This window comes from Manis pentadactyla, chromosome 3 (genome assembly GCF_030020395.1).
Source record: "Manis pentadactyla isolate mManPen7 chromosome 3, mManPen7.hap1, whole genome shotgun sequence".
Lineage (NCBI taxonomy): Eukaryota > Metazoa > Chordata > Mammalia > Pholidota > Manidae > Manis > Manis pentadactyla.
This window is the reverse complement of record NC_080021.1, coordinates 19,370,871-19,394,060: the sequence shown is the minus strand read 5'-3', so window position 1 is coordinate 19,394,060 and position 23,190 is coordinate 19,370,871. Positions and strand designations below refer to the sequence as shown.

At 36.9% G+C, this 23,190-nt stretch overlaps 1 protein-coding gene across 1 annotated transcript in view; it reads right to left on the bottom strand.

Moving 5' to 3' along the window:
- LOC130682822 (serine/threonine-protein kinase TAO1-like) overlaps nucleotides 1-23,190 on the bottom strand; it is a 107,025-nt gene that overhangs the window by 21,881 nt on the left and 61,954 nt on the right. Inside the window, exons 12-16 of the mRNA XM_057497770.1 lie at nucleotides 22,867-22,960; nucleotides 21,243-21,324; nucleotides 18,657-18,824; nucleotides 8,442-8,645; nucleotides 4,781-5,017 (exon numbers count right to left, since the gene is read on the bottom strand). Coding sequence (XP_057353753.1) covers nucleotides 4,781-5,017; nucleotides 8,442-8,645; nucleotides 18,657-18,824; nucleotides 21,243-21,324; nucleotides 22,867-22,960 — 785 coding nt within the window. The remainder of the gene's footprint in view (nucleotides 1-4,780; nucleotides 5,018-8,441; nucleotides 8,646-18,656; nucleotides 18,825-21,242; nucleotides 21,325-22,866; nucleotides 22,961-23,190) is intronic.

Sequence of the window (23,190 nt, the reverse complement as noted above, 5' to 3'; positions counted from 1 at the left end):
CCATATGAATTTTAGAACTATTTGATCTAGCTCACTGAAAAATGCTGTTGGCATTTTGATAGGGATTGCACTGAATCGGTAGATTGCTTCAGGCAGGATGGCCATTTTGACAATATTAATTATTCCTATCCATGAGCAAGGGATGTTATTTCCATTTATTAGTATCTTCTTTTTCTTAAATGTCTTGTAGTTTTCAGTGTATAGGTCTTTCACTTCCTTTGTTAGGTTTATCCCTAGGCATTTTATTCTTTTTGATGCAGTTGGGAATGGAATTGTTTTCCTAATTTCTCTTTCTGCTAGTTCATCATTAGTGTATAGGAATGCAAGAGATTTCTGTGTATTAATTTTGTATCCTGCCACTTTGCTGAATTCAGTTGTTAGTACTAGTAGTTTAGGGGTGGATTCTTTAAGATTTTTTATGTATAATATCATGTCATCTGCAAACAGTGACAGTTTAACTTCTTCTTTACCAATCTGGATGCCTTTTATTTCTTTGTGTTGTCTGATTACTGCGACTAGGACCACTAGTACAATGTTGAATAAAAGTGGAAAGAGTGGGCATCCTTCTCTTGTTCCTGACTTAGAGGAAAAGCTTTCAGCTTCTCACTGTTAAGTATGATGTTGGCTTTGGGTTTGTCATATATGGCCTTTACTATTTTGAGGAACTTGCCCTCTATACTCATTTTCTTGATATTCTTTACCATGAATGGATGTTGAATTTTGTCGAGTGCTTTTTCTGCTTCTATGGAGATGATCATGTGCTTTTTGTCCTTATTTTAGTTAATGTGGTGGATGATGCTGATGGATTTTCAAATGTAGTACCATCCTTTCACCCCTGGAATAAATTGTACTTGATCATGATAGACGATCTGTTTGATATATTTTTTACTATGATTTTGTTGAGTGTTTTTGCGCCTATGTTCACCAGAGATATTGGTCTAGAATTTTCTTTTTTTGTGGTGTATTTGCCTAATTTTGGAATTAGAGTGATGCTGGCCTCATAGAATGAGGGTGGAAGTATTCCCTCCTTGTCTACTTTTTGGAAAGCTTTAAGGAGGGTGGGTACTAGGTCTTCACTAAATGTCTGATAAAATTCAGCAGTGAAGCCATCTGGTCCAAGAGTTCTATTTTTAGGTAGAGTTTTATTACCAATTCAGTTTTGCTGCAGATAATTGATCTGTGCAGATTTTCTGTTGCTTTCTGGGTCTGCCAAGGAAGGTTGTACTTTTCTTGAAAGATTGTTCATTCCTTCTGGGTTATCAAGTTTCTCAGCATACAATTTTTCACCATATTCTCTAATAATTCTTTGTATTTCCATAGTGCCCATAGTGATTTCTCCTTTCTCATTTCTAGACACTCTTTTTTTCTTGATAAGGCTAGGGGTTTTTCTATTTTGCTTATTTTCTCAAAGAACCAGCTCCTGCTTTCATTGATTCTATTGTTTTATTCTTCTTGATTTTATTTAAGCCTGCTCTAATCTTTATTATGTCCCTCTTCTACTGACTTTGGGCCTCATTTGTTCTGCTTTTTCTAGTTTTGTTAATTGTGAGTTTAGACTGTTCATATCGGATTTCTCTTCTTTCCTGAGGCAGGCCTGTATTGCAATATACTTCCCTCTTAGCACAGCCCTAGCTGCATCCCACAGATTTTGCATTGCTTGATCTGTTTTTATTTGGTCACTGATCCAGTGACTATTTAGGAGCATGTTGTTAAGCCTCCATGGGTTTGTGGGTCTTTTCATTTTCTTTAAGTAACTTATTTCTAGTTTCATACCTTTGTGGTCTGAGAAGCTGGTTGGTTCAATTTCAATATTTTTGTATTTACTGACATTCTTTTTTGTAGTCTAGTATATAATCTATTCTTGAAAACGTTCCATGTGCACCTGAGAAGAATGTGTATCCTGCGGCTTTTGGGTGGAGCATTCTGTAGATATCTGTTAGGTCCATCTGTTCTAATGTGTTGTTCAGTGCCTCTGTTTCCTTACTTATTTTCTGTCTGGTTGATCTGTACTTTGGAGTGAGTGGTGTGTTGAAGTCTCCTAAAATGAATGCATTGCATTCTATTTCCTCTTTTAATTCTGTTAGTATTTGTTTCACATATGTAGGGGCTCCTGTGTTGGGTGCATAGGTATTTATAATGGCTATATCATCTTGTTGGACTGACCCCTCTATCATTATGTAATGTCCTCCTTTGCTCTTGTGGCTTTCTTTGTTTTGAAGTCTACTTTGTCTGATATAAGTACTGTAACTCCTGCTTTTTTCTCCCTATTGTTTTCATGAAATATCTTTTTCCATCCCTTCACTTTTAGTCTGTGTATGTCTTTGGGTTTGATGTGAGTCTCTTTTAAGTGGCATATAGATGGGTCTTGCTTTTTTATCCATTCTATTGCCCTGTGTCTTTTGATTGGTGCACTCAGTCCATTTACATTTAGGGTGATTATCAATAGGTATGTACTTATTGCCATTGCAGGCTTTAGATTCATGGTTACCGAAGGTTCAAGGGAAACTTCCTTACTATCTAAGAGTCTAAGCTCACTTAGTGTGCTATTACAAACACAATCTAAAGATTCTCTTTTTTCTCCTCCTTTTTCTTCTTCCTCCATTGTTTATATATTAAGTATCAGATTCTGTACTCTTTGTCTATCCCTTAAGCTACTTTGGGATAGTTGGTTTAATTTTGCATTTGCTTAGTAATTGATTGTTCTGCTTTCCTTAATGTGGTTTTATTACCTCTGGTGACAGCTATTTAGCCTTAGGAACACTTCCATCTACAGCAGTCCAATGCAAGATACACTGCAGAGACAGTTTGTGAGAGGTAAATACTCTCAGCTTTTGCTTATCTGGAAATTGTTTGATCCCTCCTTCAATGTTAAATGATAATCTTGCAGGTAGAGTATTCTTGCTTCTGCTTCATTGCATTAAATATATCATGCCACTCCTTTCTGGCCTGTAAGTTTTCTGCTGAGAAGTCTGATGATAGCCTGATGGGTTTTCCTCTGTATGTGATCTTTTCTCTCTCTCTGGCTTCTTTTAATATTTTCTCCTTATACTTGATCTTTGCCATTTTAATTATTATATATTTTGGTGTTGTCTTCCTTGGGTCCCTTGTGTTGGGAGATCTGTGCACCTCCATGGCCTGAGAGACTATCTCCTTCCCCAGATTGGGGAAGTTTTCAGCAATTACCTCCTCAAAGACACTTTCCCTTTTCCTTTCCCTTCTTCTTCTGATACCCCCATAATATGAATATTGTTCCATTTTGATTGGTCACACAGTTCTCTCAATATTCTTTCATTCCTAGAGATCTTTTTGTCTGTGCCTCAGCTTCTTTGCATTCCTCTTCTTTAATTTTTCTTCATTTATCGTCTCCTCCACCATATCTAATCTGCTTTTAAATCCCCGCATTGTATTCCGTAATGAATGGATCTCTGTTCTGGATTCGTTCCTGCATTCTTGAGCATTTTTCTGTACCTACATGGATGTGTTTATGATTTTTAAAAAATCTCTTTTAGGAAGATTGATGAGTTCATTTTCACTTGACCTCTTTTCTGGTGTTTTGTAGATTTTGGTTTGAACCAGGTTCCTCTGGCATTTCATATTTGTATGTGGCACCCTCTAGGACCCTGAAGGCATACTCCATGGAGTTACTTAGCCCGTGGAGTGATGTCAGGGTCTCAGCAGAGCGACACTGGTGACTGGGGGTTGGGAAGAGCTGTTTCCTGCTTCCTGGCTACTGTGCATCTCTCCACAGCCAGACTAGTCAGCTGAACACACAGGTGTAACCCTCTATGCCTTGCATTTGTAGCTGCTGTAGGCAGGACCTCCCTCTGGCTGGACTGACACCAGGGCAGGAGCAGCTGGTTTGTAAGCCAGTGCCAGCCTGCCAGAAGGTGCAGCAGGCTGCATATCATGGTGGAAGGATTCGGAGCTCTGTAGCCAGCCAGGCAGATGGAGCGCCTGAAGTTCCTGAAAAGTTTCCAACCTGCTGGGCAGAGTGAATCTGGACAATTTTGTCTACCTGTCCTTTCTCCTGAGCAGCAAGCTCTGTGCAATCCTTGCCCATTTAGTAGCCATCTCACTATTAGGAAGTCTCTCATACTGCCTGCCTTTCTTTTGTCCCAGAGCAGCTGGATGTGAATCCCTGTTTTCCACAACAGCTGGAATCTCAGTCTGTCCAACTATTCCTTCTGTCTTAGCTTTCCAACCCCACTAATCTTGAGCACCATGCAATATAGGTTCTTGCTCCCACAGCAGATCTCCAGGGCTGGGTGTTCAGCAGTCCTAGGCCTCCACCCCATCTCCACTCCATTTCTCTTCCTTCTGCCAGTGAGCTGGGGTGGGAGAAGTGCATGGGTCCCCCCAGATCACGGCTTTGGTATGTTACCCTTTTTGAGGTCTGTTCTTTTCTCCAGGTGTAAGCAGTCTTGTGCTGCCTTCTTTCCTGTCGATCTTTTAGGGTTAGTTGTATTAACTATATTTTCGTATTATATGTGGTTTTGGGAGGAGGCCTCTCTCCCACCTCTCACATCGTCATGTTTAATCTGATCTACCTGACTTAACCACTGTTACATGATAAAAGTATCAAGTTATCAGGACATAATTCCATACCTACTGGTTCCCGACTCAGCACTTGATATTTTACCTATTATATAAATATTTCTCCCTTTCCCCAATTGATTTGCTAGTTCTGGGGAACAGATACCCTAACATCAAAATGCCATCTTGGTTAATTTTGAAATAGTCACAAGGGAGAATAAACACATTAGTAACACTGGTCAGCTACCTCTTTTTCCACTGCCGCCTGGTGTTTCTTGAGAAGCTTCTTCATTTCTGCAGCAAAGGTGTTACGCTGAGTTTCAAGGTCTTTCTCTAATCTGAGGCGATGCTCATCCATCTCAACCTTTAACTTCTTTTCCAGATTCATGAGCTGTTTCTGATGTTGCTCTGTCATTGTCTTACAGCCAGACATTTGTTCTCTGAGCTGACTTTCCTGCTCATGTTCTGGCATTTCACTTGTAACCTACAACAATGGAGAGGAAAGAATGAAGTAAAGCAAAACCTTTTTCTTTCAAAACCATCTTAGACCAGTCTACTATCAACTAAGTAGGTAATTCATGTAGGAGATCCCACTCAACAGCTTCTAATAAAATTTCATCTGAAAAAGCAGACAAGCTAGCTGGTTCTAAAATTTAAGTGGGAATGTAAAGGCCCTAGAATAGCCAAAGTTTTGAGGGGGTATGAAAAGTTGGTAGATGTAAACTTCAGTAATCAGAACAGTGTGGTATTGGTATAAGGACAGGCTGAATAGAGCAAAGGAACACAGTAAAATCTGGAAACAGACCCACATATATTCAGTCAATTGATTTGCTACCAAAATGTCAAGTTAATTCAAAGAGGAAAGGAAAGTGTTTTTAACAAATCCTGCTGTAACAACTGGTTCTCTGTATTCAAAATAAATAAATAAATGCTTAATCATGCAATACACAGAAATTAATTTGAAAAGAGTCTCTTGACCTAAACCTGAAATCCAGAATCACAGAGCAGAGGAAAACACAGAATATTGTCATGACCTTGGGGTCAGCAAATATTTCTTGGGTACGACACAAAAAACACCGATTATAATGAAAAAAAATGTACAAACTGGATTCTTGAATAGAGGCAAAATTTAGATAATGTAAGATTAATCATTGAAAGTGAACAATTCAGTAGCATTTAGTATATTCATGATATTCTGCAACCACTGCCCCATTGTAAAGAAAAAAATGTACAAACTGGATTCTTAGAGACAAAATTCACATAATGTATGATTAATGATTTAAAGTAAACAATTCAGTAGTATTTAGTATATTCATGATGTTCTGCAAGACTGCCTGTATCTGGTTACAAAACATATATAATACTTCAGAAGAAAACCCTGTATGTTTTAATCAGTTGCTCTCTAAGCTCCCCTTCTGGTAACCACCAATCTATTTTCTGTCTATGGATTTACCTATTTTGGATGTTTCATATAACATGTGACCTGTTGTGTCTGGCTTCTTTCACCTAGCATGTTTCCAAGGTTCATCCATATTGTATAGGATGTTTCTTTTTGTAGCTGAATAATATTCCACTGTATGCACATACCCTCATTTGTTTATCTATTTATTTGTTGCTGGACCTCTGTGTTGTTTCCACCTTTTGGCTATTGTGAATACTGCTTTTATGAACATTTGTGTATATGCATTTGTTTAAGTACCTGCTTTCAATTGTTTTGGGTATATATCTAGGAGTAGAATTTCTGAGTCATGGGGAACACTATGTTTAACTTTTTGAGAAATCATCAACTGTTTACCACAGCAGCTGATATTTTACATTCTTACCAGCAATACACAGCAGGAGTTCCAGTTTCTCTATGTGCTCCCTAGTTGTTATTTTCCTTCTTTGTTTTTGTTTTTCTCTTTTAATAGCTAGCCATCTAACAAAACAGCACCAGACTCACAGAGTCCAAGAAGGGACTAGCAGTTACCAAAGGGAAAGTAGAAGAGGACTAAGGGGCATTATGATTAGTACACATAGTGTAGAGGGGGGAGACGGGGAAGGTAGTAATAGCACAGAGAAGACAAGCAGTGATTCTATAGCATCTTACTGTGCTGATGGACAGTGACTTCAATGGGGTGTTAGGTGGGAACTCAATAGTATGGGTAAATGTAGTAACCAGTGTTGCACATGTGAAACCTTCATAAGATTGTATATCAATGATACCTTACCAACAACAACCAAAAAATAATTGGCCATCCTAGTGGCTGTAAGGTGGTACTCATTGTAGTTTTGATTTGCGTTTCCCTAATGACTAATTATATTGAGTATTTTTTCATGTGCTGTTGGCCATTTGTATATATTCTCTGGATAAGTGTCTATTCAAGTCTTTAACACATTTTTTAAAACTGAGGTATAGTTTATATATTAATTTGAATAGTTTTTTGGTGGAGTCTTTAGGGCTTTTTAAATTTAGTATCAGGTCATCTCCAAACAATGACGATTTCACTTCTTCCTTACTAGTGTGGATGCCTTTTATTTCTTTTTCTTGCCTGATAATGTAGCTAGGAGTTCCAATACTCTGTTGAATAAAAGTGTTGTGAGTAGGCATCCTTGTCTTATTCTTGATTTTAGAGGAAAAGGTTTTAGCTTTTTCATGGCCTTTACTCATTTTTAGTGGGTTGTTTGAATTGGATTTTAAAAGTAAAAATTTTAATTTATCACAGATGGAGAAAAAAATATTTGCAGGACATATCTGAGATAAAATACCTGTATGTTTCTTATGAAAGTTAAACATACATATGCCCTATGACTCAGCCATTTTATCCTATGTATTTGTCACGGAAATTAAAACATCATATTCAAAGACATATACATGTTTGTAACATCTTAGTATGCTGATGGACAGTGACTGTACTGGAGTATGTGGTGGGGACTTGGTAATAGGGGGAGTCTAGTAACCATAGTGTTGCTCAGGTAATTGTACATTAATGACACCAAAATGATAAAATAATAAATAAAAGTATTTATTTCATCTTCCACTTGTCCCTTAGCGACCTCTAACCTACTTTCTATGAATTTGCCTATTTTAGATATTTCCTATAAGTGGAATTCTAATAATATTTTTCCTTTTGTGTCTGGCTTATATCATTTAGCATTTTTTCAAGGTTCACTCACATTGTAGCATATATTAGAACACCGTTCCTTTTCACAGCTGAATAATATACCATTGTGTATATATATATATATATATATATACATACTATGGTTTGTTTATCCATTCATGTGTTTATGAGCACTTGGGTTGTTTCCATTTTTTACCTATTGTGCCGAGTAACTTTTGGTAATACTGAAAGCAGTGAAGTTAAAAAGGAAGCATTCCTATCAATTGAAAAGGAGTTACCTGACCTTCCAATGTTTTCAAGAAAATTTAAAATCTTACACGTGAAAGTGTAGCAAACATCCACATTTCCCAAACTGAGAAGTTGTAATTTTCTACAATTACACCCAGTTTTATTATTAAAATGTAAACATTATGGAAAATGCAAGAATCACTTTTCATTATCACCCACCTTAAAACTTTCTCCATGTCCCAAAGGCAACCATTATCATTAATATCATGTTGTATACTTACTATTTTTAAATACCTTCGTTTTCATCTAAGTAACTTCAAATAATACATTATATGGTATTTATTTATTTATTCTAAGATTTAAAAAATATTCTTTTTGCCTTCTCAAAACATGTCTCCTAAATGCAGACATTAAACTGGGAATTAAAAAGCCTTTTGCCATTTTAAAATAAGTTGCCTAAATTATGTTCCAAACTTCTGATACATCAAAGAAAAAAAACCCAAACTCTTAAACTAACCAGACTAGGAAAATTAGTTACCAAAGTTGAAATTTTTTCACTGAAATCCAAATACTCACAGGTCTTGAATGGATGGCAGAATCATTAGACGTAATTGTTTCGATTACCTCCATCACGGGTAGCTCATCCTTGTTATCTGAGGCATCCTGAAGAATGTCAACCCCACCGCTTTGACTCCCGGTCCTGCTGCACATACGGGGAACAGACTGATGACTTCCAATATTGTGCACTGCTCCTGTCTGTCCAACACCGTGATCTTGGTCCTGAGGGAAAAGAGTATTAGAGTCAAATATCTTTATCTCCTCAATTCTTGATTATTAGCACCTAGCACACCGCTTGGCACACACAGTCTTCAGAATGTTAGTGGTCTATTTTGAGAAATTCCTTGTATTTGCCAAGAACAGAAAGTTTATCAGTTGTTAGTTGACAGATTAAAAATGTGACCAACGAGTGACTACCAAAAAGCCAAACCAACTCTGTGAAAAAGTTAATCAGACTTATTTCCAAAGTGTAGTCTTTTTCTAAAATTTTTGACATTACTTTGAAATCCATTTCTGCTACACATCTCATGGGGTATACACAGAGATGCTGCTCATTTCTCAATGATTCCAATGGTGAAAACAAACCCCAACCTTTTTCTTAATCCTATAAACATCCCTTTTAGTTATTTTTTATTGAAGCCTTTTATATTTCTTTTCTTCTCAGAATATAGTCTTTAGCCTAAACTTCTTCCACTAAGTAATTTAATATTAATTCCTATCTATTTTTATGTAAAATTAAAAATTGTATATATATTTAATCATAATTGGAAGACTGTTCTTCCCAAGACACCCGGCAAGCTTTGGTATCCGGGCACCAATATTATAGTCTTACCATACCAAACCTCTTTAAGATAGGCAGAATAATAATAAATACAGACCCATGGAATATGGAGGATCTTTTCTTACATCCACAGCCTTAAAAAGTTGCTGTTATTCTAATGTTTAATGACATTAGAATTTTATTAATTTCACTTTACTAAAGCATTTCATATACCTAAAATAGCCCCAATTTTCTAGTGACTACTGTTAGAACTAAAAAACAATATCAAAAATACCAAAACTGTATGTAAGAAAGTCTTCTATTTTATAGTTCATTAATTATGTAGTGTTATTAAAAAGAAAAGTAACTACTACTCCTGTTTTCAGAATGCAAGGATCTTTCTCAATAGAAAGCAATAAAAAAGAATCAAAGCTTTGACATTGGGACATGAGTAAAGAAGAAAACAGAAAATACTTAGACTAAAAAAGCTCCACAAATCATAAGCTTTATATTTTCCTTTGAGGAAGTTCTGTAACATTTCTACTGCAAATTTGGAAATATGGCAACTTGGAAACAACTCGGTCTCAAGAGTAATACATGAATCCGAACCCATATGCTTCTACAGTAAGTTAGTTAACCACTCTGAGCATTACTTTCCTCACCTATGAAATGAGTATTTTAGAACCATGTAGAGGAATGAATCCCTATATACAACTGAAAAGAATGAAGTGTTCTTAGTAACAGAATAAGAATGCTCGGGACAGGGGGGGCGGAAGATGGCGGCGTGAGTAGAGCAGCGGAAATCTCCTCCCAAAACAACATATATCTATGAAAATATAACAAAGACAACCCTTCCTAGAATAAAGACCAGAGGACACAGGACAATATCCAGACCACATCCACACCTGAGAGAACCCAGCGCCTCGCGAAGGGGGTAAGATACAAGCCCCGGCCCCGCGGGAGCCGAGCGCCCCTCCCCCCAGCTCCCGGCGGGAGAAGAGCAGGCAGAGCGGGAGGGAGACGGAGCCCAGGGCTGCCGAACACCCAGCCCCAGCCATCCGGGCCAGAGTGCAGGGCCCTCGATACTGGGAAAACAGGGCAGCAAGAACAGTGAGCAGGCACTGGAGGCTGGGCGACAGAGGACATAAGAAAAGCGCGCGACCATTTTTTTTTTTTGCTTTTTTGCTGCTTTGTTTTGGCGAGCGCTGTTTGGAAGTCTTAAAGGGACAGGGACCCCAATATTAGGGAAACAGGGCAGAAAGACCGGTGAGCAGAGGCCTGAGGCTGGCACCGGAGAATAAAGAAAAACGAACGACCACCTTTTTTTTTTTAATTAAAAATTTTTTTTTTTTTTTAATTAAAAAAATTTTTTTTCTTGTTTTTTTTTGTGGTCGTTGTTTTGTTTTGGCGGGTGCTTTTTAGAAGTCTTAAAGGGGCAGGGCGGGCCACTTAATCCAGAGGTAGGGAATCCGGGACCTCTGGGCACCCTAACCCCTGGGCTGCAGGGAGCAGGGAGGCCCCTTACGGAGATAAATAGCCTCCCAGCAGCTCCTGCTCCAACGCGACTCCACCATTTTGGAGTAGCTGCCCGAGCCAGGCCACGCCCACAGCAACAGCGGAGATTAACTCCATAGCAGCCGGGCAGGAAGCAGAAACCCTGTCTGCGCGCAGCTGCGCAGCACAAGCCACTAGAGGCCGCTGTTCTCCCAGGAGAGGAGGGCCACAAACCAACAAGAAAGGAAGTCCTTCCAGCCGTCACTCGTCCCAGTTCTGCAGACTATTCCTATCACCATGAAAAGGCAAAGCTACAGGCAGACAAAGATCACAGAGACAACACCAGAGAAGGAGACAGACCTAACCAGTCTTCCTGACAAAGAATTCAAAATAAGAATCATAAACATGCTGACAGAGATGTAGAGAAACACGCAAGAAAAATGGGATGAAGTCCGGAAAGAGATCACAGATGCCAGAAAGGAGATCGCAGAAATGAAACAAACTCTGGAAGGGTTTATAAGCAGAATGGATAGAATGCAAGAGGCCATTGATGGAATTGAAATCAGAGAACAGGAACGCATGGAAGCTGACATAGAGAGAGACAAAAGGATCTCCAGGAATGAAACAATATTAAGAGAACTGTGTGACCAATCTAAAAGGAGCAATATCCGTATTATAGGGGTCCCAGAAGAAGAAGAGAGAGGCAAAGAGATGGAAAGTATCTTAGAAGAAATAATTGCTGAAAACTTCCCCACACTGGGGGAGGAAGTAATCAAACAGACCACGGAAATACACAGAACCCCCAACAGAAAGGATCCAAGAAGGGCAACACCAAGACACATAATAATTAAAATGGCAAAGATCAAGGACAAGGAAAGAGTGTTAAAGGCAGCTAGAGAGAAAAAGGTCACCTATAAAGGGAAACCCATCAGGCTAACGTCAGATTTCTCAACAGAAACCCTACAGGCCAGAAGAGAATGGCATGATATATTTAATACAATGAAACAGAAGGGCCTTGAACCAAGGATACTGTATCCAGCACGACTATCATTCAAATATGACGGTTGGATTAAACAATTCCCAGACAAACAAAAGCTGAGGGAATTTGCTTTCCACAAACCACCTCTACAGAACATCTTACAGGGACTGCTCTAGATGGGAGCACTCCTAGAAAGAGCACAGCACAAAACACCCAACATATGAAGAATGGAGGAGGAGGAACAAGAAGGGAGAGAAGAAAAGAATCTCCAGACAGTGTATATAACAGCTCAATAAGCGAGCTAAGTTAGGCAGTAAGATACTAAAGAGGCTAACCTTGAACCTTTGGTAACCACGAATTTAAAGCCTGCAATGGCAATAAGTACATATCTTTCAATAGTCACCCTAAATGTTAATGGGTTGAATGCACCAATCAAAAGACACAGAGTAACAGAATGGATAAAAAAGCAAGACCCATCTATATGCTGCTTACAAGAAACTCACCTCAAACCCAAAGACATGTACAGACTAAAAGTCAAGGGATGGAAAAACATATTTCAAGCAAACAACAGTGAGAAGAAAGCAGGGGTTGCAGTACTAATATCAGACAAAATAGACTTCAAAACAAAGAAAGTAACAAGAGATAAAGAAGGACACTACATAATGATAAAGGGCTCAGTCAAACAAGAGGATATAACCATTCTAAATATATATGCACCCAACACAGGAGCACCAGCATATGTGAAACAAATACTAACAGAACTAAAGGGGGATATAGACTGCAATGCATTCATTCTAGGAGACTTCAACACACCACTCACCCCAAAGGATAGATCCACTGGGCAGAAAATAAGTAAGGACACGGAAGCACTGAACAACACAGTAGAGCAGATGGACCTAATAGACATCTATAGAACTCTACATCCAAAAGCAGCGGGATATACATTCTTCTCAAGTGCACATGGAACATTCTCCAGAATAGACCACATACTAGGCCACAAAAAGAGCCTCAGAAAATTCCAAAAGATTGAAATCCTACCAACCAACTTTTCAGACCACAAAGGCATAAAACTAGAAATAAACTGTACAAAGAAAGCAAAGAGGCTCACAAACACATGGAGGCTTAACAACACGCTCCTAAATAATCAATGGATCAATGACCAAATCAAAATGGAGATCCAGCAATATATGGAAACAAATGACAACAACAACACTAAGCCCCAACTTCTGTGGGACACAGCAAAAGCAGTCTTAAGAGGAAAGTATATAGCAATCCAAGCATATTTAAAAAAGGAAGAGCAATCCCAAATGAATGGTCTAATGTCACAATTATCGAAATTGGAAAAAGAAGAACAGATGAGGCCTAAGGTCAGCAGAAGGAGGGACATAATAAAGATCAGAGAAGAAATCAATAAAATTGAGAAGAATAAAACAATAGCAAAAATCAATGAAACCAAGAGCTGGTTCTTCGAGAAAATAAACAAAATAGATAAGCCTCTAGCCAGACTTATTAAGAAGAAAAGAGAGTCAACACAAATCAACAGTATCAGAAACGAGAAAGGAAAAATCACGACGGACCCCACGGAAATGCAAAGAATTATTGGAGAATACTATGAAAACCTATATGCTAACAAGCTGGGAAACCTAGGAGAAATGGACAACTTCCTAGAAAAATATAACCTTCCAAGATTGACCCAGGAAGAAACAGAAAATCTAAACAGACCAATTACCAGCAACGAAATTGAAGAGGTAATCAAAAAACTACCAAAGAACAAAACCCCCGGGCCAGATGGATTTACCTCGGAATTTTATCAGACATACAGGGAAGACATAATACCCATTCTCCTTAAAGTCTTCCAAAAAATAGAGGAGGAGGGGATACTCCCAAACTCATTCTATGAAGCTAACATCACCCTAATACCAAAACCAGGCAAAGACCCCACCAAAAAAGAAAACTACAGACCAATATCCCTGATGAACGTAGATGCAAAAATACTCAACAAAATATTAGCAAACCGAATTCAAAAATACATCAAAAGGATCATACACCATGACCAAGTGGGATTCATTCCAGGGATGCAAGGATGGTACAACATTCGAAAGTCCATCAACATCATCCACCACATCAACAAAAAGAAAGACAAAAACCACATGATCATCTCCATAGATGCTGAAAAAGCATTTGACAAAGTTCAACATCCATTCATGTTAAAAACTCTCAGCAAAATGGGAATAGAGGGCAACTACCTCAACATAATAAAGGCCATCTATGATAAACCCACAGCCAACATTATATTGAACAGCGAGAAGCTGAAAGCATTTCCTCTGAGATCGGGAACTAGACAGGGATGCCCACTCTCTCCACTGTTGTTTAACATAGTGCTGGAGGTCCTAGCCACGGCAATCAGACAGAATAAAGAAATACAAGGAATCCAGATTGGTAAAGAAGAAGTTAAACTGTCACTATTTGCAGATGACATGATACTGTACATAAAAAACCCTAAAGACTCCACCCCAAAACTACTAGAACTGATATCGGAATACAGCAAAGTTGCAGGATACAAAATCAACACACAGAAATCTGTGGCTTTCCTATATACTAACAATGAACCAACAGAGAGAGAAATCAGGAAAACAACTCCATTCACAATTGCATCAAAAAAAATAAAATACCTAGGAATAAACCTAACCAAGGAAGTGAAAGACTTATACTCTGAAAACTACAAGTCACTCTTAAGAGAAATTAAAGGGGACACTAACAGATGGAAACTCATCCCATGCTCGTGGCTAGGAAGAATTAATATCGTTAAAATGGCCATCCTGCCCAAAGCAATATACAGATTTGATGCAATCCCTATGAAACTACCAGCAACATTCTTCAATGAACTGGAACAAATAATTCAAAAATTCATATGGAAACACCAAAGACCCCGAATAGCCAAAGCAATCCTGAGAAAGAAGAATAAAGTAGGGGGGATCTCACTCCCCAACTTCAAGCTCTACTATAAAGCCATAGTAATCAAGACAATTTGGTACTGGCACAAGAGCAGAGCCACAGACCAATGGAACAGACTAGAGAATCCAGACATTAACCCAGACATATATGGTCAATTAATATTTGATAAAGGAGCCATGGACATACAATGGCGAAATGACAGTCTCTTCAACAGGTGGTGCTGGCAAAACTGGACAGCTACATGTAGGAGAATGAAACTGGACCATTGTCTAACCCCATATACAAAAGTAAACTCAAAATGGATCAAAGACCTGAATGTAAGCCATGAAACCATTAAACTCCTGGAAGAAAACATAGGCGAAAACCTCTTAGACATAAACATGAGTGACCTCTTCTTGAACATATCTCCCCGGGCAAGGAAAACAACAGCAAAAATGAGTAAGTGGGACTATATTAAGCTGAAAAGCTTCTGTACAGCAAAAGACACCATCAATAGAACAAGAAGGATCCCTACAGTATGGGAGAATATATTTGAAAATGACACATCCGATAAAGGCTTGACGTCCAGAATATATAAGGAGCTCACACGCCTCAACAAACAAAAAACAAATAACCCAATTAAAAAATGGGCAGAGGAACTGAACAGACAGTTCTCCAAAAAAGAAATACAGATGGCCAACAGACACATGAAAAGATGCTCCACATCGCTAATTATCAGAGAAATGCAAATTAAAACTACAATGAGGTATCACCTCACACCAGTAAGGATGGCTGCCATCCAAAAGACAAACAACAACAAATGTTGGCGAGGCTGTGGAGAAAGGGGAACCCTCCTACACTGCTGGTGGGAATGTAAGTTAGTTCAACCATTGTGGAAAGCAGTATGGAGGTACATCAAAATGCTCAAAACAGACTTACCATTTGACCCAGGAATTGCACTCCTAGGAATTTACCCTAAGAATGCAGCAATCAAGTTTGAGAAAGACAGATGCACCCCTATGTTTATTGCAGCACTATTTACAATAGCCAAGAATTGGAAGCAACCTAAATGTCCATCAATAGATGAATGGATAAAGAAGATGTGGTACATATACACAATGGAATACTACTCAGCTATAAGAAAAGGGCAAATCCAATCATTTGCAGCAACATGGATGGAGCTGGAGGGTATTATGCTCAGTGAAACAAGCCAAGCGGAGAAAGAGAAATACCAAATGATTTCACTTATCTGTGGAATATAAGAACAAAGGAAAAACTGAAGGAACAAAACAGCAGCAGAATCACAGAACTCAAGAATGGACTAACAGGTACCAAAGGGAAAGGGACTGGGGAGGATGGGTGGGTAGGGAGGGATAAGGGGGGGAGAAGTAGGGGGGTATTAAGATTAACATGCATGGGGGGGTAGGAGAAAAGGGAGGGCTGTACAACACAGAGAAGGCAAGTAGTGATTCTACAACATTTTGCTGTGCTGATGGACAGTGACTGTAGAGGGGTTTATAGGGGGACCTGGTATAGGGGAGAGCCTAGTAAACATAATATTCGTCATGTAAGTGTAGATTAGTGATAGCAAAAAAAAAAAAAAAAAAAAAAAAGGGCAGCTCCTGTGTGGTAACCTCCAACGAGTTCTACACAAGGGTATAAAGGGCATATAAAAGTGTAGGCAAAGGGTCTGTTTGTGTTTATACAGAGGATCAAAGCCTAATTGGGCTACCCCGAAAATGAACTAAGATACGATATGAAAAAGAACTTCCAACATCTGCACCCTCTGGAAGACTCATGCCAGAAGATGATCATCAAAAAACCCCAACAAAGATCCACACACTGCTACAGCTGTAGATGCACTCATCCCACCAGTTCCTGGACCTGCCATGGGAATGAGAAAGGAGATATCTAAGCTGGCCTGTGCATACAGTAAAACAACAAAATTGGACTGGATCTATACTGTTGGAACTCAACCAAGAATTTGGAGAAGTGCAAATTGTAGCGCTCCAAAGTCTTACAACTACAAACTATTTATTGTTAAAAGAACATATGGCATGTGAACAGTCCCCAGGAATGGGTTGTTTTAATTTGTCTGATTTCCCTCAGACTGTTCAAGTTCATTTGGACAATATCCACCATATCATAGATAAGTTTTCACAAATGCCTAAGGTGCCTAACTGGTTTTCTTGGTTTCACTGCAGATGGCTGGTAATTACAGATATGCTTTGGTTATGTAACAATACTCCTATTATGTTAATGTGTGTGTGCAATTTAAGTAGTAGCTTAAAACCTATACATGCTGAAGTTACTCTACAAGAAGATATATCAAAGAAATAATCAATCTTCCCATGTTTTCTTCCGCCTGCTACTTCTATAGCTTTTCTTCTTCCTTCCTAATTACAACCCTTAAATAGAATTCGTGCCTCATATCAAATTTACCGAGTATCATAATTCTTCCAAGTGGTAAAGATACCTCAAGACAAATGCTGGGCATAGAAGCCACAGGGCATAAATATGCAAAGAAGTAAAAAGCTAACTTTTTCAAACAATAAGGCTTCTCTCTCACTTACCAACTTCACATTTCCCTGTATGGCCCCGGAAGATGACTGGTTAGCCAGAGACGGGTAAGATTCCTCAAGGGAGGAACAACCTAAGACAGGCACAGTCGCAGGGGGGTCATCAGGTGAGAAATTGGGGATCAACAGAGGTGAGGCTTAGAACCTCACCCCCCCGTTCTGAGAGAAATCTTCTGCATACGTGGATGTTTTATTGCCCTTGTCTAGCTTGGATTAACACATAGTCTACAGGCACACACCTGATCATCTACATTTGCTCTCTCACAACACTAAACTATGTTTTCTACCTTTATCTTGTATCTACCTACCACTTCAGCATTTTATTAAAAATAATAATAATAAAGAGAGAAATGTGGTATCCACATATAAATCAAGTATAAAAACCAAATGAGTATTCATATTTGAACTGACTGTTTATAGTTCATAATGCATGAGCAAAACCAAAAGTTTCTGTGATGACTGCCCTTGTACTGTTCACTATGTAACTTATTCATTATGTAAGAATTTGTTCTACATGTAAAAACTTGTTTGTTATGCCTCAGAAGATTGGAGACTGACAAAAATTAGGCTTGGGGTGGAATAATGATTGTGCATTGAGCATTGACTCCCCTATACAGAATTTTATTGTCGTTAACAACCATTTGATCAATAAATATGAGAGATGCCCTCACAAAAAAAAAAAAAAAAAAAAAGGACAGACTTCCAATGGTAAAATAAATTAGTAACCGGGATGTAATGTATAGCATAAGGAATATAGTCAAGATATTGTAACAGCCTGGTAGGGTGATAGCTGGAACCTAGAATTATGTATATAAATGTTCTACCACTGTGTTGTACACTTGAAACTCATGTAATGTAATACTGTGTGTCAACTACCCTTCAATAAAAAATAATTATTAAAAAAAAAAAAAAAAAAAAAAAAAGAATGCTCGGTAATTTTTTTCCCCCAGGACAAATTTAGCTAAGTCACATGTTTATTTTATTTATTTATTTACTTATTTTTTAAAAAGCAAGAAATTTCCAATTTAATAAACATATATCAAACATTACACAAAAGGCACTGGGGGAAAGGTTTATACAATAAACAAGATAAGGAGAATGGTTGGTAATTCTAATGACTTCTCTGTGAGCACCGTCAACTTCCAAAGCCTGTAATTTCAAATACTTCCAAAAGCGTGTCCCATGCCATCAGACAATCAGGCAAAAAAAGTGTTCAGTAGACCAGAATTTTGAGAGGGATGAGATTAAATAAAAGTTGAATAGGTTTCTCTAATAAAAGACTTCACAGAACTTTACTAGCTAATGTACACTACCAAGAGGTTGGTTTAAAGAATGCAAAACCTTTTTCTTCACCTGGGACCTTAGAGAATCACTGTGAAGACACAATCTGGAAACCAATGATATAAAAGATTCTTGGCAAGAAAAGTTCCATAAGGAAAGAAGCCAATAAGGAGACCCCAATACTTGAGCCGTTTCTAAGTTATTACCTTTTCTTCCTGTGCTTCTTCTGCTGGCCCTTTATGTGCCTCCTGGGAAAGGACCTTCTTCGTCTTTCGATTGCACAGATTGTCCAGCACTCCGTTTTTTTCTTCCTTTGCCCTTTGAAGGAGATCTGTTACCACTGTTGTAGGGCGCTCCCGAAGAAGAAATGGGTGCTGGTTAAGAGTAGAAGGCAAAAGTCAGGTTGAGACCTATATATTTTTTCATTCAGAACAAATGAATCCCTTCTTGGACCCTAGAGTTACTATCCTAAGTAATTATAGATAATGCATGTAATCTATAGTTATCTAATTCTGCTATGCTTTTTACTTCTTATATTTATAAAATTTAATTTACATGTATACACTCTGTGCCTACATAACTTCCCCTGTACTTTTTATGAAAACTTTGAACATGACACCTTTGTTGGCCAAATGAAAAGGCAGAGTTGAAATAATCAGTCTAAGTAAGCATGAAGAATTAAGTCCAAATAGAGCCCTAAGTAAACGCTTACAAATTCTTAGAACTGGTTTCATAGAGGAGACACTATCAGTTCTGAATTACATTAGATTTCAATAGGAATGTATATACTGATGGTGAATTACATAACATACTACTTGGGTATAATGGGTTCTTTATGTTGCTTAAATGAAACTTCATAAAACACTAGCAGTTGATTAAAAGACGTTATGCATTAGTGATTTTTACCATTAATATTTAATAAAGCTTAACATTATCCAATACAGAAAAGTAGAAAGAACAATTGAACTATAAGATTATCATTGTTACATTTGGTATTTTTTGGATATTTATTTATTCTCAGAAATTTTCCATGTATAGATTTTGTTTTGTAGTTAGCACACAGACTGCAGAAAGATGACTTGTGCACTGGAGTTCAGGAGATGATCATGAATTCTTTTAAGACTTTTACCTCCTTTATTAGCTCAAATTTATTTCTTCTCTGAAGAGTTGTAACTGTATATCATTCTCTTTTTATTGCTGTAAGTATTATTTTATTTCAACTCATAATGCCTACAGATTATTTCATCAAATGTTCATGCCAAAATTACATAAGCATTACTCTAATTCTGGATAATTATTTTTAATTTTTCATTCTGAGATAAATAGCTTCATACAGTAAGTCACTTTTTTCCATTTTATTTTTTTTCCTTATGACAGACTGCAACAGAAATGTGATTAGGCCAAAGGGAAGGATGCACTTGACAGATTCTTCCTATCACTTCCAATAATGTCAATATACAAAATGGACCAGGTACATGAATACATATGCACGTTTGGGATCACCCAAGGTCAAGTATCCATTCCTGGTGGGTTGGGTTATTACCAAAAGAGCTTCTTTTGCCTTCATTAGGCAAATGTAAGAAGCCAGTCACATTCTTCCTTTTCCTGAGCCTTAGCTTGGTATGTACCACTATTTATAATATTTGGTCTTTTTTATCCAAAAATAATATATCTTGTAATTCTAAGTTATTTAATAGTTTTCTACAAATGGATCCTGCTTGTTTTTCACTTACATAATTCATAGCTATACTAAACCTTTTGTTGCTATTGTGAATACCTAGTTTTTGGGCTTTCATTTGAGACTGTAAGTGTGCTTAGGGCCTAGAATTCCCTAAGTGTTACTGAAACTTTATACTGCTCTTCTACATACTGTAGTTGCAAATAACCCTACTGAATATGTACATGATCCTTTCAATAGCCTTGCATATTGAACTGCGTGTTGGTGAGAACAAACTGAACTTCTTTGAAATTCTAAAACATTCATGCTGAAAGTCTAATTTTCTAGTGAAAAATCCACAAAATTGCTTAGGGTCACAAAAAGATAGTCAACTGCTACTCACTAATGCCTTATCTAGATGTTTTTAAGAACTATATTAAATTGAACAATACTATTATTGCTATTAATAAGATGTCAACCTCTAAATGAAAACATTTTTGAGAACAGAAAGCATATACTAATAATTTATTTAAATTAGATAACCAAACCTATTGAAAAATGAGTAGAATTCACATTACTTTTAAAATATTTTCACTGCTAAGTTAGAAAAACATATTTCTCAAAAGGAAATAAAAATGTGATATCCATTTTTAACAGTTCTTTTGAAATCTCTTTTCTCCCAAGGTATTTATGTAAATGTATTATACATCATTTCTCTTCCTTTCATATTACTTTATGTAGGACAGATCGATATATAAAGTATGGTAGATACAAAAATTAAATCCAAAGTTAAACTATGCTTTGCCACCTCTGAAATGACATTGTTCCACATGAGTTAAAATTTGTAGTTGTAACTCATGAATATATTCTTGCACATATAAAAATCAAGTCATTTAGTACTACTATATTGAATATTTAACTATATATTCTATTCAGACATGGTAAAAGCAGTTAATTTTGAAAAACAAATGAAAAACTTAGCAACTAAGAAAATTTCCAAGAAAGAATGGTATTATGAAATTAGTATTTTAGCAAAACCCAGTACAGCGTACTTAACACTGATTCGGAATCAAAGAAGGATAAAACACATTCTTTAAAATAATTTCTTAGGTGTACATAACAGAGTAGAACTGACCTTTAAAAGTGTCTTTGATGTAGGGCGATCTTTAGGGTTTTTCTGGAGGCAAGCCTCTACAAAGTTGTGAAAAGAACTGGACCTATTGTAAAGGAAAGTATTAAGTGAACATATTGCTATTTCCTTTAAAAACACATCCACAAATCAAGGCATGTCCCTATGGGTGGGAGGGAGAATAGAAATAATAAAAAGAAAGCAGACACAACACACTATATATTTCATCATGTAAGTCTATAAAAAGCTATGCAAAGCAACTAATGAATCTTTACCATTTTCGAAAGATAGATTTGCACACATTATTTTAAAATCCTGCTCTCACATACTGAAGTATCACAACTCATTCTACGTTGCGGTAAATTAGGGAAGTCAATCATTTTCCTTTTTGCATTCAAATCTAAGATAATATTCTTCTTAGTATTTTTTTTTTCTTTTCTCTAGCCACGTCTCTTTCTTGCTTGACCCTTGGATCATCTTCCATATAGCATGTTTCAGAACATCACGCTATTTGTTTTGGAAATAACAATTTTTATACCTAAGTATTTAGTGTCCTTGAGCAAATGGACAAAAGTTCCAGAAAACAGTAAAATTTTTTTAAAAAGTAGAATTCTGTAACATACTATTATATAGTGTCACTGATGAGAGTTCAGGAAGGCAGTAAGTAAAAAATATTCCATCAATGTTTGTCATCAATATTCAAATAAGATTTAATTCTTTTATACAAGAATTCTTTTTTGAATCCCCAAAGTATCAACCAGTGTAGACAGCCTGTGTTTCGTGTATTTATTATTCAGATGTACCATAATAAACTCTGAGCCAAGATTTCTTCAAAACATCTCTACAGAAGCAGCAAAGACCTGTGAACTTGCCTTAATAATGTAATGATAAAAAATAAATTATTGCTAATTTATGCATCTTACTTGTGAATATTAAAGTATTTGTTAAGTATAGTAGGTAGTCCCCTAGAATTTTTCAAATGCTAGATACACCTGAAGACTTTCCCATTAAAATTTTCTATCACTGATAAAAATCCTTCTTTCCTAAAATTGTCCATTTGTTCTCAACAAACTTCCTTACATGAATAACAGTATTATCAAAGAAGCACTAGGAGATGCAACATCAAAGCACATTCAGAATAATAAATAACAATTAGAATCATCCAAAAATTATGAATTATCTGGTAATTCTGATAAATTATCAAATTATTTTTACATATGTTTATATCACATCAATTATAAACCATTCCCCAATTAAACATCTGTACAGGTTGTGGCAGTCTATATACTGCAGTTTTAAAATATGAGTGTTTAAATCATGCTATTTATTATATAATCAGGGTTGTATGTGTCGCTACGGTACAAAAAGTATATTACTTTTTATACAAAAGCCATACTTTTTGCTCCCATGTAGGATCATCTATCTTTTATTTCTGAACTGAGTTACATACATGCTATGAAAAGTAGAGATAATAAAGGATAAACATGATGTAAGGATAAAATTAAGCTATTTTAATATTTCTTCAGGTTATATACACTTCACCTCATTGAAATGAAATCCTTTTGATAACATTATGAAAAAGTATTTAAATTTTATCATGTTGAACAGTATATCTCTCAGCCATACTCACCATTCATTAGACTGTAGTGTAGGGGGGTTATTTCTGGTAATGAGCTTTAAGGCACGCTTTGCATTCAGAGCAAATAAAGGAGGCTCCCTTTCCGCTATAAAAGAAAGAAAACTTCCTGTTAAATATGTGCCTGTTATATAGGAGCATGGAAGCACTGTTAGTTTTTTTTTTTTAATAAACCCCAAATTAGGAAAAAAGTTGCAAGTAGAGTTCAAAGAACTTAGTTAAGTGAGTCAATAGAGAGGAAATTGCAGCCCTGATGCACAACATCTCTAAATAGTGTATTTTTCCAATAAACAAGAACATTCTAAGAGAACCTAACAC